This window comes from Lampetra fluviatilis, chromosome 55 (assembly GCF_964198595.1).
Source record: "Lampetra fluviatilis chromosome 55, kcLamFluv1.1, whole genome shotgun sequence".
Taxonomy (NCBI): Eukaryota; Metazoa; Chordata; class Hyperoartia; order Petromyzontiformes; family Petromyzontidae; genus Lampetra; species Lampetra fluviatilis.
This window is the reverse complement of record NC_136329.1, coordinates 6124764-6139763: the sequence shown is the minus strand read 5'-3', so window position 1 is coordinate 6139763 and position 15000 is coordinate 6124764. Positions and strand designations below refer to the sequence as shown.

Genomic DNA, 15000 nt, shown 5'->3' with positions numbered 1-15000 from the left:
CTGAGCTCCGATGCTCAGAGCCTCCTGCGTAACCTGTTCAAGAGGAACCCCACAAACAGACTCGGTGAGTCACTCATACGCTCGCTCGCTCGCTCACTCACTCGCTCGATCGCTCACTCACTCACCCACCCACTCACCCACCCACCCACTCACCCACCCACTCACTCACTCACCCACCCACTCACTCACTCACCCACCCACCCACCCACTCACCCACCCACCCACCCAGCCACCCACCCACTCACTCACCCACTCACCCACCCACCCACCCACCCACCCACTCACCCACCCACCCACCCACTCACCCACCCACCCACCCACTCACTCACTCACTCACCCACCCACCCACTCACCCACCCACCCACTCACCCACCCACCTACGCACCCACTCACCCACCCACCCACCCACCCACCCACCCACTCACTCACCACCCACTCACCCACCCACCCACTCACCCACCCACCCACTCACTCACTCACCCACCCACTCACCCACCCACCCACTCACCCACCCACCTACGCACCCACTCACCCACCCACCCACCCACCCACCCACCCACTCACTCACCACCCACTCACCCACCCACCCACTCACCCACCCACCCACTCACCCACCCACCCACTCACCCACCCACCCACCCACCCACTCACTCACCCACCTACCCACCCACCCACCCACTCACCCACCCACCCACCTACGCACCGACACTGCGGGCACAGCAGCACTTGCCCCAACAGCGCTGCTGGTTGTGCCACCTGGGGGACCTTTGTCTGTGTCTGTGTGCCCCCAGGAGCTGGTCCTGACGGAGTGGGGGAAATCAAGAGGCATCCGTTCTTCTCCACCATCGACTGGAACGTTCGTCACTCACACAGAGACACACACACACACACAGTGACACACACACAGACACACAGACACACACACACACACAGACACACACAGACACAGACACACAGACACACACACACACACAGACACACACAGACACAGACACATACACTCACACAGAGACACACAGTGACACACACACAGACACACACACAGACACACACACACAGACACACACACAGTGACACACACACAGTGACACACACACAGACACACAGACACACACAGACACATACACTCACACAGAGACACACAGTGACACACACACAGACACACACACAGACACACAGACACACACATGCACACACACACGTACAAACATATTGTCGTGAGTATTGTTGTTGTGATTATTGTTGTTGTGAATATTGTTGTTGTGAATATTGTTGTGAATATTGTTGTTGTGAATATTGTTGTTGTGATTATTGTTGTTGTGAATATTGTTGTTGTGATTATTGTTGTGAATATTGTTGTAAATATTGTTGTTGTGAATATTGTTGTTGTGAGTATTGTTGTGAATATTGTTGTTGTGAATATTGTTGTTGTGAATATTGTTGTTGTGAATATTGTTGTTGTGAATATTGTTGTGAATATTGTTGTTGTGAATATTGTTGTTGTGAATATTGTTGTTGTGAATATTGTTGTTGTGAATATTGTTGTTGTGAATATTGTTGTTGTGAATATTGTTGTTGTGAATATTGTTGTTGTGAATATTGTTGTTGTGAATATTGTTGTTGTGAATATTGTTGTTGTGAATATTGTTGTTGTGAATATTGTCGTTGTGAATATTGTCGTTGTGAATATTGTCGTTGTGAATATTGTCGTTGTGAATATTGTCGTTGTGAATATTGTTGTTGTGAATATTGTTGTTGTGAATACTGTTGTGAATATTGTTGTGAATATTGTAGTTGTGAATATTGTTGTGAATATCGTTGTGAATATCGTTGTGAATATCGTTGTGAATATTGTTGTAAATATTGTTGTGAATATTGTTGTGAATATTGTTGTGAATATTGTTGTGAATATTGTTGTTGTGAATATTGTTGTGAATATTGTTGTTGTGAATATTGTTGTGAATATTGTTGTTGTGAATATTGTTGTTGTGAATATTGTTGTGAATATTGTTGTTGTGAATATTGTTGTAAATATTGTTGTGAATATTGTTGTTGTGAATATTGTTGTGAATATTGTTGTAAATATTGTTGTTGTGAATATTGTTGTTGTGAATATTGTTGTGAATATTGTTGTGAATATTGTTGTAAATATTGTTGTGAATATTGTTGTTGTGAATATTGTTGTTGTGAATATTGCTGTGAATATTGTTGTTGTGAATATTGTTGTGAATATTGTTATTGTGAATATTGTTGTGAATATTGTTATTGTGAATATTGTTGTGAATATCGTTGTTGTGAATATTGTTGTTGTGAATATTGTTGTGAATATTGTTATTGTGAATATTGTTGTGAATATTGTTATTGTGAATATTGTTGTGAATATTGTTGTTGTGAATATTGTTGTGAATGTTGCTGTGAATATTGTTGTCGTGAATATTGTTGTGAATATTGTTGTGAATATTGTTGTTGTGCATATTGTTGTTGTGAATATTGTTGGTGTGAATATTGTTGTGAATATTGTTGTGAATATTGTTGTGAATATTGTTGTGAATATTGTTGTGAATATTGTGAATATTGTTGTTGTGAATATTGTTGTTGTGAATATTGTTGTGAATATTGTTGTGAATATTGTTGTTGTGATTGTTGTTGTGAATATTGTTGTGAATATTGTTGTTGTGAATATTGTTGTTGTGAATATTGTTGTTGTGAATGTTGTTGTAGAAGCTCTACCGCAAGGAGATCCACCCTCCGTTCAAGCCGGCCGTAGGGAAAGCTGACGACACCAAATGCTTTGACCCGGAGTTCACCTCCAGAACTCCAAAAGGTCACTCACTCACCTGCTCACTCGCTCACTCACCCACTCGCTCGCTCGCTCACTCACTCACTCACCTGCTCACTCGCTCACTCACCCACTCGCTCGCTCACTCACTCACCTGCTCACTCGCTCACTCACCCGCTCGCTCGCTCACTCACTCACTCACTCACCTGCTCACTCGCTCACTCACCCACTCGCTCGCTCACTCACTCACCTGCTCACTCGCTCACTCACCCGCTCGCTCGCTCACTCACTCACTCACCCACTCGCTCACTCACCCACTCGCTCGCTCACCCACTCTCGCTCACACCGCTCACTCGCTCACTCACTCACTCACCTGCTCACTCGCTCACTCACTCACTCACCTGCTCACTCGCTCACTCACTCACTCACCCGCTCGCTCGCTCGCTCACTCACTCACTCACTCACTCACCTGCTCACTCGCTCACTCACCCACTCGCTCGCTCGCTCACTCACTCACTCACTCACCCACTCGCTCACTCACCCACTCTCGCTCACCCGCTCACTCGCTCACTCACTCACTCACCTGCTCACTCGCTCACTCACTCACTCACCTGCTCACCCACCAGCTCACTCGCTCACCCACTCACTCACCCACCAGCTCACTCGCTCACTCACCCACTCGCTCGCTCGCTCACTCACCCACCAGCTCACTCGCTCACTCACTCACCCGCTCACTCACCCACCAGCTCACTCGCTCACCCACTCACTCGCTCACCCACTCACCCGCTCACTCACCCACCAGCTCACTCGCTCACCCACTCACCCGCTCACCCACTCACCCACTCACTCACCTGCTCACTCACTCACCCGCTCACTCACCAACTCGCCCGGTCACTCACTCACCCGCTCACTCACTCACCCGCTCACCCACCAGCTCACTCGCTCACCCACTCACTCGCTCGCCCACTCACTCGCTCACTCACTCACCCACCAGCTCACTCACTAACTCACCCACCCGCTCACCCACTCACTCACCCACCAGCTCACTCACTCACTCACCCGCTCACTCACCCACCCGCTCACTCAGTCACCCGCTCACTCACCCACCCGCTCACTCGCTCACCCACTCACCAGCTCACTCACCCACCAGCTCGCCCGCTCACTCGCTCACCAAGCTCACTCGCTCGCCCGCTCATTCACCCACCTGCTCACTCACCCACCAGCTCACTCGCTCACCCACTCGCTCGCTCACCCACTCACTCGCTCACCCGTTCACCCACCCGCTCGCTCGCACACCCGCTCACCCACCCACCCGCTCACTCGCTCACCCACCCATCCACTCACTCGTGTCTGTGTGTGTGTGTGTCTGTGTGTGTGTGTCTCTGTGTGTGTGTCTGTGTGTGTGTCTGTGTGTCTGTGTGTACACTGTGTGTCTGTGTGTGTGTCTGTGTGTGTGTGTGTCTGTGTGTGTGTGTCTGTGTGTGTGTGTCTGTGTGTGTGTGTCTGTGTGTGTGTGTGTGTCTGTGTGTGTGTGTCTGTGTGTGTGTGTCTGTGTGTGTGTGTGTGTCTGTGTGTGTGTGTCTGTGTGTGTGTGTCTGTGTGTGTGTCTGTGTGTGTGTGTGTCTGTGTGTGTGTGTCTGTGTGTGTGTGTGTGTCTGTGTGTGTGTGTGTGTCTGTGTGTGTGTGTCTGTGTGTGTGTGTCTGTGTGTGTGTGTGTGTCTGTGTGTGTGTGTCTGTGTGTGTGTCTGTGTGTGTGTGTGTCTGTGTGTGTGTGTCTGTGTGTGTGTGTCTGTGTGTGTGTGTCTGTGTGTGTGTCTGTGTGTGTGTGTGTCTGTGTGTGTGTGTCTGTGTGTGTGTGTGTGTCTGTGTGTGTGTGTGTGTCTGTGTGTGTGTGTCTGTGTGTGTGTGTCTGTGTGTGTGTGTGTGTCTGTGTGTGTGTGTCTGTGTGTGTGTGTCTGTGTGTGTGTCTGTGTGTGTGTGTGTCTGTGTGTGTGTGTAGACTCCCCCGGCCTGCCCCCGAGTGCGAGTGCCCACCAGCTGTTCCGCGGCTTCAGCTTCGTGGCTCCGTGCGCTCTGGGGGGAGACGCCCCCACCGCCACCACGCGGCCCGTCGTGGTGCATGCAAGTCACCGGCACCAACACCTACACCTACACCATCACCTACACCTACACCATCACCTTCACCTACACCTACACCTACACCACGTACACCAACACCTACACCACCACCTACACCACCTACACCACCTACTCCACCTGCACCACCTGCACCACCTGCACCACCTGCACCACCTGCACTACCTGCACCACCTACACCACCTGCACCACCTGCACCACCTGCACCACCTGCACCACCTGCACTACCTGCACCACCTGCACCACCTGCACCACCTGCACCACCTGCACCACCTGCACCACCTGCACCACCTGCACCACCTGCACTACCTACACCATCACCTACACCACCTGCACCACCTGCACCACCTGCACCACCTGCACTACCTGCACCACCTGCACCACCTGCACCACCTGCACCACCTGCACTACCTGCACCACCTACACCACCTGCACCTCCTACACCACCTGCACCACCTACACCACCTGCACCACCTGCACCACCTGCACCACCTACACCACCTGCACCACCTGCACCACCTGCACCACCTGCACCACCTGCACCACCTGCACCACCTGCACCACCTACACCACCTGCACCACCTGCACCACCTGCACCACCTGCACCACCTGCACCACCTACATCACCTGCACCACCTGCACCACCTGCACCACCTGCACCACCTACACCACCTGCACCACCTGCACCACCTGCACCACCTGCATCACCTGCACCACCTGCACCACCTGCACCACCTGCACCACCTGCACCACCTACACCACCTGCACCACCTGCACCACCTGCACCACCTGCACCACCATCACCACCTGCACCACCTGCACCACCTGCACCACCATCACCACCATACACCACCACCACCTACACCACCTGCACCACCTGCACCACCTACACCACCTACACCACCTGCACCACCTGCACCACCTGCACCACCTGCACCACCATCACCACCATACACCACCACCACCTGCACCACCTGCACCACCTACACCACCTACACCACCTGCACCACCTGCACCACCTACACCACCTGCACCACCTGCACCACCTGCACCACCTGCACCACCTGCATCACCTGCACCACCTGCACCACCTACACCACCTGCACCACCTGCACCACCTACACCACCTGCACCACCTGCACCACCTGCACCACCTGCACCACCTGCACCACCTGCACCACCTACACCACCTGCACCACCTGCACCACCTGCACCACCTACATCACCTGCACCACCTGCACCACCTGCACCACCTGCACCACCTACACCACCTGCACCACCTGCACCACCTGCACCACCTGCACCACCATCACCACCATACACCACCACCACCTACACCACCTGCACCACCTGCACCACCTACACCACCTGCACCACCTGCACCACCTGCACCACCTGCACCACCTGCACCACCTGCATCACCTGCACCACCTGCACCACCTGCACCACCTACACCACCTGCACCACCTGCACCACCTACACCACCTGCACCACTTGCACCACCTGCACCACCATCACCACCATACACCACCACCACCTACACCACCTGCACCACCTGCACCACCTGCACCACCTACACCACCTGCACTACCTGCACCACCTGCACCACCTGCACCACCATCACCACCATACACCAGCACCACCTGCACCACCTACACCACCTGCACCACCATCACCACCTGCACCACCTGCACCACCTGCACCACCTGCACCACCTACACCACCTGCACCACCTGCACCACCTGCACCACCTGCACCACCTGCACCACCTGCACCACCTACACCACCTACACCACCTGCACCACCTGCACCACCTGCACCACCTGCACCACCTGCACCACCTACACCACCTGCACCACCTACACCACCTGCACCACCTGCACCACCTGCACCACCTACATCACCTGCACCACCTGCACCACCTGCACCACCTGCACCACCTGCACCACCTGCACCACCATCACCACCTGCACCACCTGCACCACCTGCACCACCTGCACCACCTGCACCACCATACACCACCACCACCTACACCACCTGCACCACCTGCACCACCTGCACCACCTACACCACCTGCACCACCTGCACCACCTGCACCACCATCACCACCATACACCACCACCACCTGCACCACCTGCACCACCTGCACCACCTACACCACCTGCACCACCTGCACCACCTACACCACCTGCACCACCTGCACCACCTGCACCACCTGCATCACCTGCACCACCTGCACCACCTGCACCACCTACACCACCTACACCACCTGCACCACCTGCACCACCTACACCACCTGCACCACCTGCACCACCATCACCACCATACACCACCACCACCTACACCACCTGCACCACCTGCACCACCTGCACCACCTGCACCACCTACACCACCTGCACCACCTGCACCACCTGCACCACCTGCACCACCATCACCACCATACACCACCACCACCTACACCACCTGCACCACCTGCACCACCTACACCACCTACACCACCTGCACCACCTGCACCACCTACACCACCTGCACCACCTGCACCACCTACACCACCTGCACCACCTGCACCACCTGCACCACCTGCACCACCTGCATCACCTGCACCACCTGCACCACCTGCACCACCTACACCACCTGCACCACCTGCACCACCTACACCACCTACACCACCTGCACCACCTACACCACCTACACCACCTGCACCACCTGCACCACCTGCACCACCTGCACCACCTGCACCACCTGCACCTACAGCACCACCATCATACACCTACACCACCACCTACACCACCATCACCACCATACACCACCACCACCTACACCACCTGCACCACCTGCACCACCTACACCACCTACACCACCTGCACCACCTGCACCACCTACACCACCTGCACCACCTGCACCACCTACACCACCTGCACCACCTGCACCACCTGCACCACCTGCACCACCTGCATCACCTGCACCACCTGCACCACCTGCACCACCTACACCACCTGCACCACCTACACCACCTACACCACCTGCACCACCTGCACCACCTACACCACCTGCACCACCTACACCACCTACACCACCTGCACCACCTGCATCACCTGCACCACCTGCACCACCTGCACCACCTGCACCACCTACACCACCTGCACCACCTGCACCACCTACACCACCTACACCACCTGCACCACCTACACCACCTGCACCACCTGCACCACCTACACCACCTGCACCACCTGCACCACCTGCACCACCTGCACCACCTGCACCACCTGCACCACCTGCACCACCATACACCACCACCACCTACACCAGCACCAGCATCATACACCAGCCCCTCGTGTGCCACAGTGCCGGCAGCCTCCATAGGTAGCTGCTGCTACTCGCTACTAACAGCACTTGCCCCTACAGCCTGCTAGAGGCTACACGGGGGAGCTTTGTCTTTGTGTGTTCATAGGTAGCTGCTGCTACTCACAGCACTTGCCCCTAAAGTCTGTTGAGGCTACACGGGGGAGCTTTGCCTGTGTCTACCTTCATAGGTAGCTGCTGCTACTCAGAGCACTTGCCCCTACAGCCTGCTAGAGGCTACACGGGGGACCTTTGTCTGTGTCTACCTTCATAGGTAGCTGCTGCTACTCACAGCACTTGCCCCTGCGGCGTGTGGAGGCCTCACGGGGGACCTTTGCCTGTGTGTGAGTAGAAGCAGCAGCAGCAGGCGTACCTGGAGGTGTACGAGCTCAAGGAGGACATCGGCGCAGGCTCCTTCAGCGTCTGCAAGCGCTGCGTCCACCGTGCCTCCGGGCTCGACTACGCCGTCAAGGTGGACGCTCGCCCACTCACTCAGTCAACCACTCAGTCACTCAGTCACTCACTCAGTCACTCACTCAGTCGCTCAGTCAGTCAGTCACTCACTCAGTCGCTCACTCAGTCACTCGCTCGCTCAGTCACTCAGTCACTCACTCAGTCACTCAGTCACTCAGTCAGTCACTCAGTCACTCACTCAGTCACTCAGTCACTCACTCAGTCACTCGCTCAGTCGCTCACTCAGTCACTCACTCACACTCATTGCAAGCGCTGCGTCCACCGTGCCTCCGGGCTCGACTACGCCGTCAAGGTGGACGCTCGCTCGCCCACTCACTCAGTCAACCACTCAGTCACTCAGTCACTCACTCAGTCACTCACTCAGTCACTCAGCCACTCACTGCAAGCGCTGCGTCCACCGTGCCTCCGGGCTCGACTACGCCGTCAAGGTGGACGCTCGCCCACTCACTCAGTCAACCACTCAGTCACTCACTCACACTCATTGCAAGCGCTGCGTCCACCGTGCCTCCGGGCTCGACTACGCCGTCAAGGTGGACGCTCGCCCACTCACTCAGTCAACCACTCAGTCACTCAGTCACTCACTCAGTCACTCACTCAGTCACTCGCTCAGTCGCTCACTCAGTCACTCACTCACACTCATTGCAAGCGCTGCGTCCACTGTGCCTCCGGGCTCGACTACGCCATCAAGGTCGACAGCTCGCTCGCCCACTCACTCAGTCAACCACTCAGTCACTCAGTCACTCACTCAGTCACTCACTCAGTCACTCGCTCGCTCGCTCAGTCACTCAGTCACTCGCTCAGTCACTCACTCAGTCACTCAGTCAGTCACTCACTCAGTCACTCGCTCGCTCGCTCAGTCACTCAGTCACTCGCTCAGTCACTCACTCAGTCACTCAGTCAGTCACTCAGTCACTCACTCAGTCACTCACTCAGTCACTCACTCACACTCACTGCAAGCGCTGCGTCCACCGTGCCTCCAGGCTCGACTACGCCGTCAAGGTGGACGCTCGCCCACTCACTCAGTCAACCACTCAGTCACTCAGTCACTCACTCAGTCACTCACTCAGTCACTCGCTCGCTCGCTCAGTCACTCAGTCACTCGCTCAGTCACTCACTCAGTCACTCAGTCAGTCACTCACTCACTCACTCAGTCACTCACTCAGTCACTCACTCACACTCACTGCAAGCGCTGCGTCCACCGTGCCTCCGGGCTAGACTACGCCGTCAAGGTCGACAGCTCGCTCACTCGCCCACTCACTCAGTCACTCACTCGCTCGCCCACTCGCTCGCCCACTCGCTCACTCACTCACTCGCTCGCTCACTCAGTCACTCAGTCACTCACTCACTCGCTCGCTCACTCAGTCACTCACTCAGTCACTCGCTCGCTCGCTCAGTCACTCACTCACTCGCTCAGTCACTCACTCAGTCACTCAGTCAGTCACTCAGTCACTCACTCAGTCACTCGCTCAGTCACTCACTCAGTCACTCAGTCAGTCACTCAGTCACTCACTCAGTCACTCACTCAGTCACTCACTCACTCAGTCACTCACTCACACTCATTGCAAGCGCTGCGTCCACCGTGCCTCCGGGCTAGACTACGCCGTCAAGGTGGACGCTCGCTCACTCGCCCGCTCGCTCACTCGCTCAGTCACTCACTCACTCACTCACTCACTGCGTCCACCGTGCCTCCGGGCTAGACTACGCCGTCAAGGTCGACGCTCGCTCACTCGCCCGCTCGCTCGCCCACTCGCTCACTCAGTCAGTCAGTCACTCAGTCACTCACTCACTCACTCGCTCGCTCACTCACTCACTCAGTCACTCAGTCACTCAGTCACTCACTCACTCGCTCGCTCACTCACTCACTCAGTCACTCAGTCACTCAGTCACTCAGTCACTCACTCACTCAGTCACTCAGTCACTCAGTCACTCACTCACTCACTCAGTCACTCACCCACCCACCCACCTACCCACTCAGTCACTCACCCACTCACCCACTCAGTCACCCACCCACTCACTCACTCACCCATCCACTCACTCACCCACCCACTCACCCACCCACCCACTCACTCACCCACTCCCCCACCCACTCACTCACTCACTCACCCACTCACTCACTCACCCACTCAGTCACTCACTCACCCACTCACCCACTCACCCACCCACCCACTCACTCACTCACCCACCCACTCACTCACCCACTCACCCACCCACTCACTCACCCACTCACCCACCCACCCACTCACTCACCCACTCACCCACCCACCCACTCACTCACTCACTCACCCACTCACCCACTCACTCACCCACTCACCCACCCACCCACCCACTCACCCACTCACTCACTCACTCACTCACTCACCCACCCACCCACTCACCCATCCACTCACCCACTCACCCACCCACCCACTCACTCACTCACTCACCCACTTACTCACCCACCCACCCACTCACTCACCCACTCACCCACTCACTCACTCACTCACCCACTCACTCACCCACTCACCCACTCACTCACTCACCCACCCACCCACTTACTCACCCACCCACCCAATCACTCACCCACTCACCCACTCACTCACCCACTCACCCACCCACCCACTCACTCACTCACTCACTCACCCACCCACCCACCCACTTACTCACCCACCCACCCACTCACTCACCCACTCACCCACCCACTCACTCACCCACCCACCCACCTACCCACTCAGTCACTCACCCACTCACCCACTCAGTCACCCACTCACTCACTCACCCATCCACTCACTCACCCACTCACCCATCCACTCACTCACCCACCCACTCACCCACCCACCCACTCACTCACCCACTCACCCACCCACTCACTCACCCACTCACCCACTCAGTCACTCACCCACCCACTCACTCACTCACTCACCCACCCACTCACTCACTCACTCAATCACCCATCCACTCACCCACTGACTCACTCACTCACCCACCCACTCACTCACCCACCCACCCACCCACTTACTCACCCACCCACCCACTCACTCACCCACTCACCCACCCACTCACTCACCCACCCACCCACCTACCCACTCAGTCACTCACCCACTCACCCACTCAGTCACCCACTCACTCACTCACCCATCCACTCACTCACCCACTCACCCATCCACTCACTCACCCACCCACTCACCCACCCACCCACTCACTCACCCACTCACTCACTCACCCACTCACCCACTCAGTCACTCACCCACCCACTCACTCACTCACTCACCCACCCACTCACTCACTCACTCACCCATCCACTCACCCACTCACTCACTCACCCACCCACTCACTCACCCACCCACCCACTCACTCACCCACTCACCCACTCACTCACTCACCCACTCACCCACTCAGTCACTCACTCACACACCCACTCACTCACTCACTCACCCACCTACCCACTCAGTCACTCACCCACTCACCCACTCAGTCACCCACTCACTCACTCACCCATCCCCTCACTCACCCACTCACCCATCCACTCACTCCCCCACCCACTCACCCACCCACTCACCCACCCACCCACCCACTCACTCACTCACCCACTCACTCACTCACCCACCCACTCACTCACTCACTCACTCACTCCCCCACCCACTCACTCACCCACTCACCCATCCACTCACTCACCCACCCACTCACCCACTCACCCACTCACCTCCTCACCCACCCACTCACCCACCCACCCACCCACCCACTCACCCACCCACCCACTCACTCACTCACTCACCCACTCACTCACTCACTCACCCACCCACCCACCCACTCACTCACCCACCCACCCACCCACTCACTCACCCACTCACCCACTCACTCACTCCCCCACCCACTCACTCACTCACCCACTCACTCACTCACCCACCCACCCACCCACTCACTCACTCACTCACCCACCCACTCACTCACCCACCCACTCACCCACCCACTCACCCACCCACCCACTCACTCACTCACTCACTCACTCACCCACCCACTCACCCACCCACTCACCCACCCACCCACTCACTCACCCACCCACCCACCCACTCACTCACCCACCCACCCACTCACTCACCCACCCACCCACTCACTCACTCCCCCACCCACTCACTCACTCACCCACTCACTCACTCACCCACCCACCCACCCACTCACTCACTCACTCACTCACCCACCCACTCACTCACCCACCCACTCACCCACCCACCCACCCACTCACTCACTCACTCACCCACCCACTCACCCACTCACTCACCCACCCACCCACCCACTCACCCACTCACTCACCCACCCACTCACCCACTCACTCACCCACTCACTCACTCACCCACCCACTCACTCACTCTTGATGGCTGCTGCTGCTGGCTGGCGGAGACTTGCCCCGCGTGGAGTGCGTGCGCTACCTGGGGGACCTTTGCACCTCGCCTGTGTTGCCCCACGTTTATTATTTATTTATTTTCCCTCCTTCAAATGTCGTCAGATCATCGACAAGAGCAAGCGGGACCCCTCGGAGGAGATCGAGATCCTGCTCCGCTACGGGCAGCACCCCAACATCATCACGCTGCGCGACGTGAGTGTCACCCGCTCAGTCAACCACTCACTCAGTCACTCAGTCAACCACTCACTCAGTCAGTCAGTCACTCAGTCAGTCAACCACTCACTCAGTCACTCAGTCAGTCAGTCACTCAGTCAGTCAACCACTCACCCACTCGCTCGCTCACTCACTCACTCACCGCTACGGGCAGCACCCCAACATCATCACGCTGCGCGACGTGAGTGTCGCTCGCTCGCTCACTCAGTCAGTCAGTCACTCAGTCAGTCAACCACTCAGTCAGTCAGTCACTCACTCAGTCAGTCAACCACTCACTCGCTCAGTCACTCAGTCACTCACTCACTCACTCAGTCAGTCACTCACTCAGTCAGTCACTCAGTCACTCACTCAGTCACCCATTCACTCACCCACTCACTCACTCAGTCAGTCACTCTCTCAGTCACTCAGTCAGTCAGTCAACCACTCACCCACTCACTCACCCACTCACTCACCCACTCACTCGCTCGCTCACTCACTCAGTCGCTCAGTCAGTCAACCACTCACTCAGTCAGTCAGTCACTCAGTCAGTCAACCACTCACCCACTCACACACTCACTCAATCACACGCTCGCTCACTCACTCACTCACTCGCTCACTCACTCGCTCAGTCACTCAGTCAGTCAACCACTCACTCGCTCACTTACTCACTCAGTTGCTCAGTCAGTCAACCACTCGCTCAGTCAGTCAACCACTCACTCAGTCACTCAGTCACTCAGTCAGTCAACCACTCATTCAGTCACTCAGTCAGTCAGTCACTCAGTCAGTCAGTCAACCACTCACCCACTCGCTCGCTCGCTCACTCACCGCTACGGGCAGCACCCCAACATCATCACGCTGCGCGATGTGAGTGTCACTCGCTCGCTCGCTCAGTCAGTCAGTCAGTCAGTCAGTCACTTAGTCAGTCACTCACTCACTCAGTCACTTAGTCAGTCAGTCAGTCAACCACTCACTCGCTCACTCACTCAGTCAGTCACTCAGTCACTCAGTCAGTCAGTCAACCACTCTCTCGCCCACTCACTCAGTCAGTCACTCAGTCACTCACTCAGTCAGTCAGTCAACCACTCACTCAGTCAGTCAGTCAGTCACTCAGTCAGTCAACCACTCACTCAGTCAGTCAGTCACTCAGTCGCTCAGTCAGTCAACCACTCACTCACTCACTCAGTCAGTCAGTCACTCAGTCAACCACTCACTCAGTCAGTCAGTCACTCAGTCAGTCAACCACTCACTCAGTCACTCAGTCAGTCAACCACTCACTCAGTCATTCAGTCACTCAGTCACTCACTCACTCACTCAGTCAGTCAACCACTCACTCACCCACTCAGTCAGTCAGTCACTCAGTCGCTCAGTCAGTCAACCACTCACTCACTCACTCAGTCAGTCAGTCACTCAGTCAACCACTCACTCAGTCAGTCAGTCACTCAGTCAGTCAACCACTCACTCAGTCACTCAGTCAGTCAACCACTCACTCAGTCATTCAGTCACTCAGTCACTCACTCACTCACTCAGTCAGTCAACCACTCACTCACCCACTCACCCACTCACTCACTCACTCCCTCGCCCACGCGCCCACTCACTCGACTTGGGGCGTGCGTGTGTGTGTGTGTGTCTGCGTGCGTGTGTGTGTGACTGCGTGCGTGTGTGTGTGCGTGCGTGTGTGTGTGTGTGTGTCTGCGTGCGT

At 56.2% G+C, this 15000-nt stretch overlaps 1 protein-coding gene across 1 annotated transcript in view; it reads left to right on the top strand.

The window, feature by feature from the left end:
- LOC144949953 (ribosomal protein S6 kinase alpha-3-like) overlaps positions 1-15000 on the top strand; it is a 66243-nt gene that overhangs the window by 39008 nt on the left and 12235 nt on the right. Inside the window, exons 10-15 of the mRNA XM_078879943.1 lie at positions 1-64; positions 792-856; positions 2722-2824; positions 4779-4900; positions 8610-8729; positions 13212-13301. The exon at positions 1-64 is cut by the window's left edge and continues 25 nt beyond it. Of these exons, the coding sequence (XP_078736069.1) occupies positions 1-64; positions 792-856; positions 2722-2824; positions 4779-4900; positions 8610-8729; positions 13212-13301 (564 nt within the window). The remainder of the gene's footprint in view (positions 65-791; positions 857-2721; positions 2825-4778; positions 4901-8609; positions 8730-13211; positions 13302-15000) is intronic.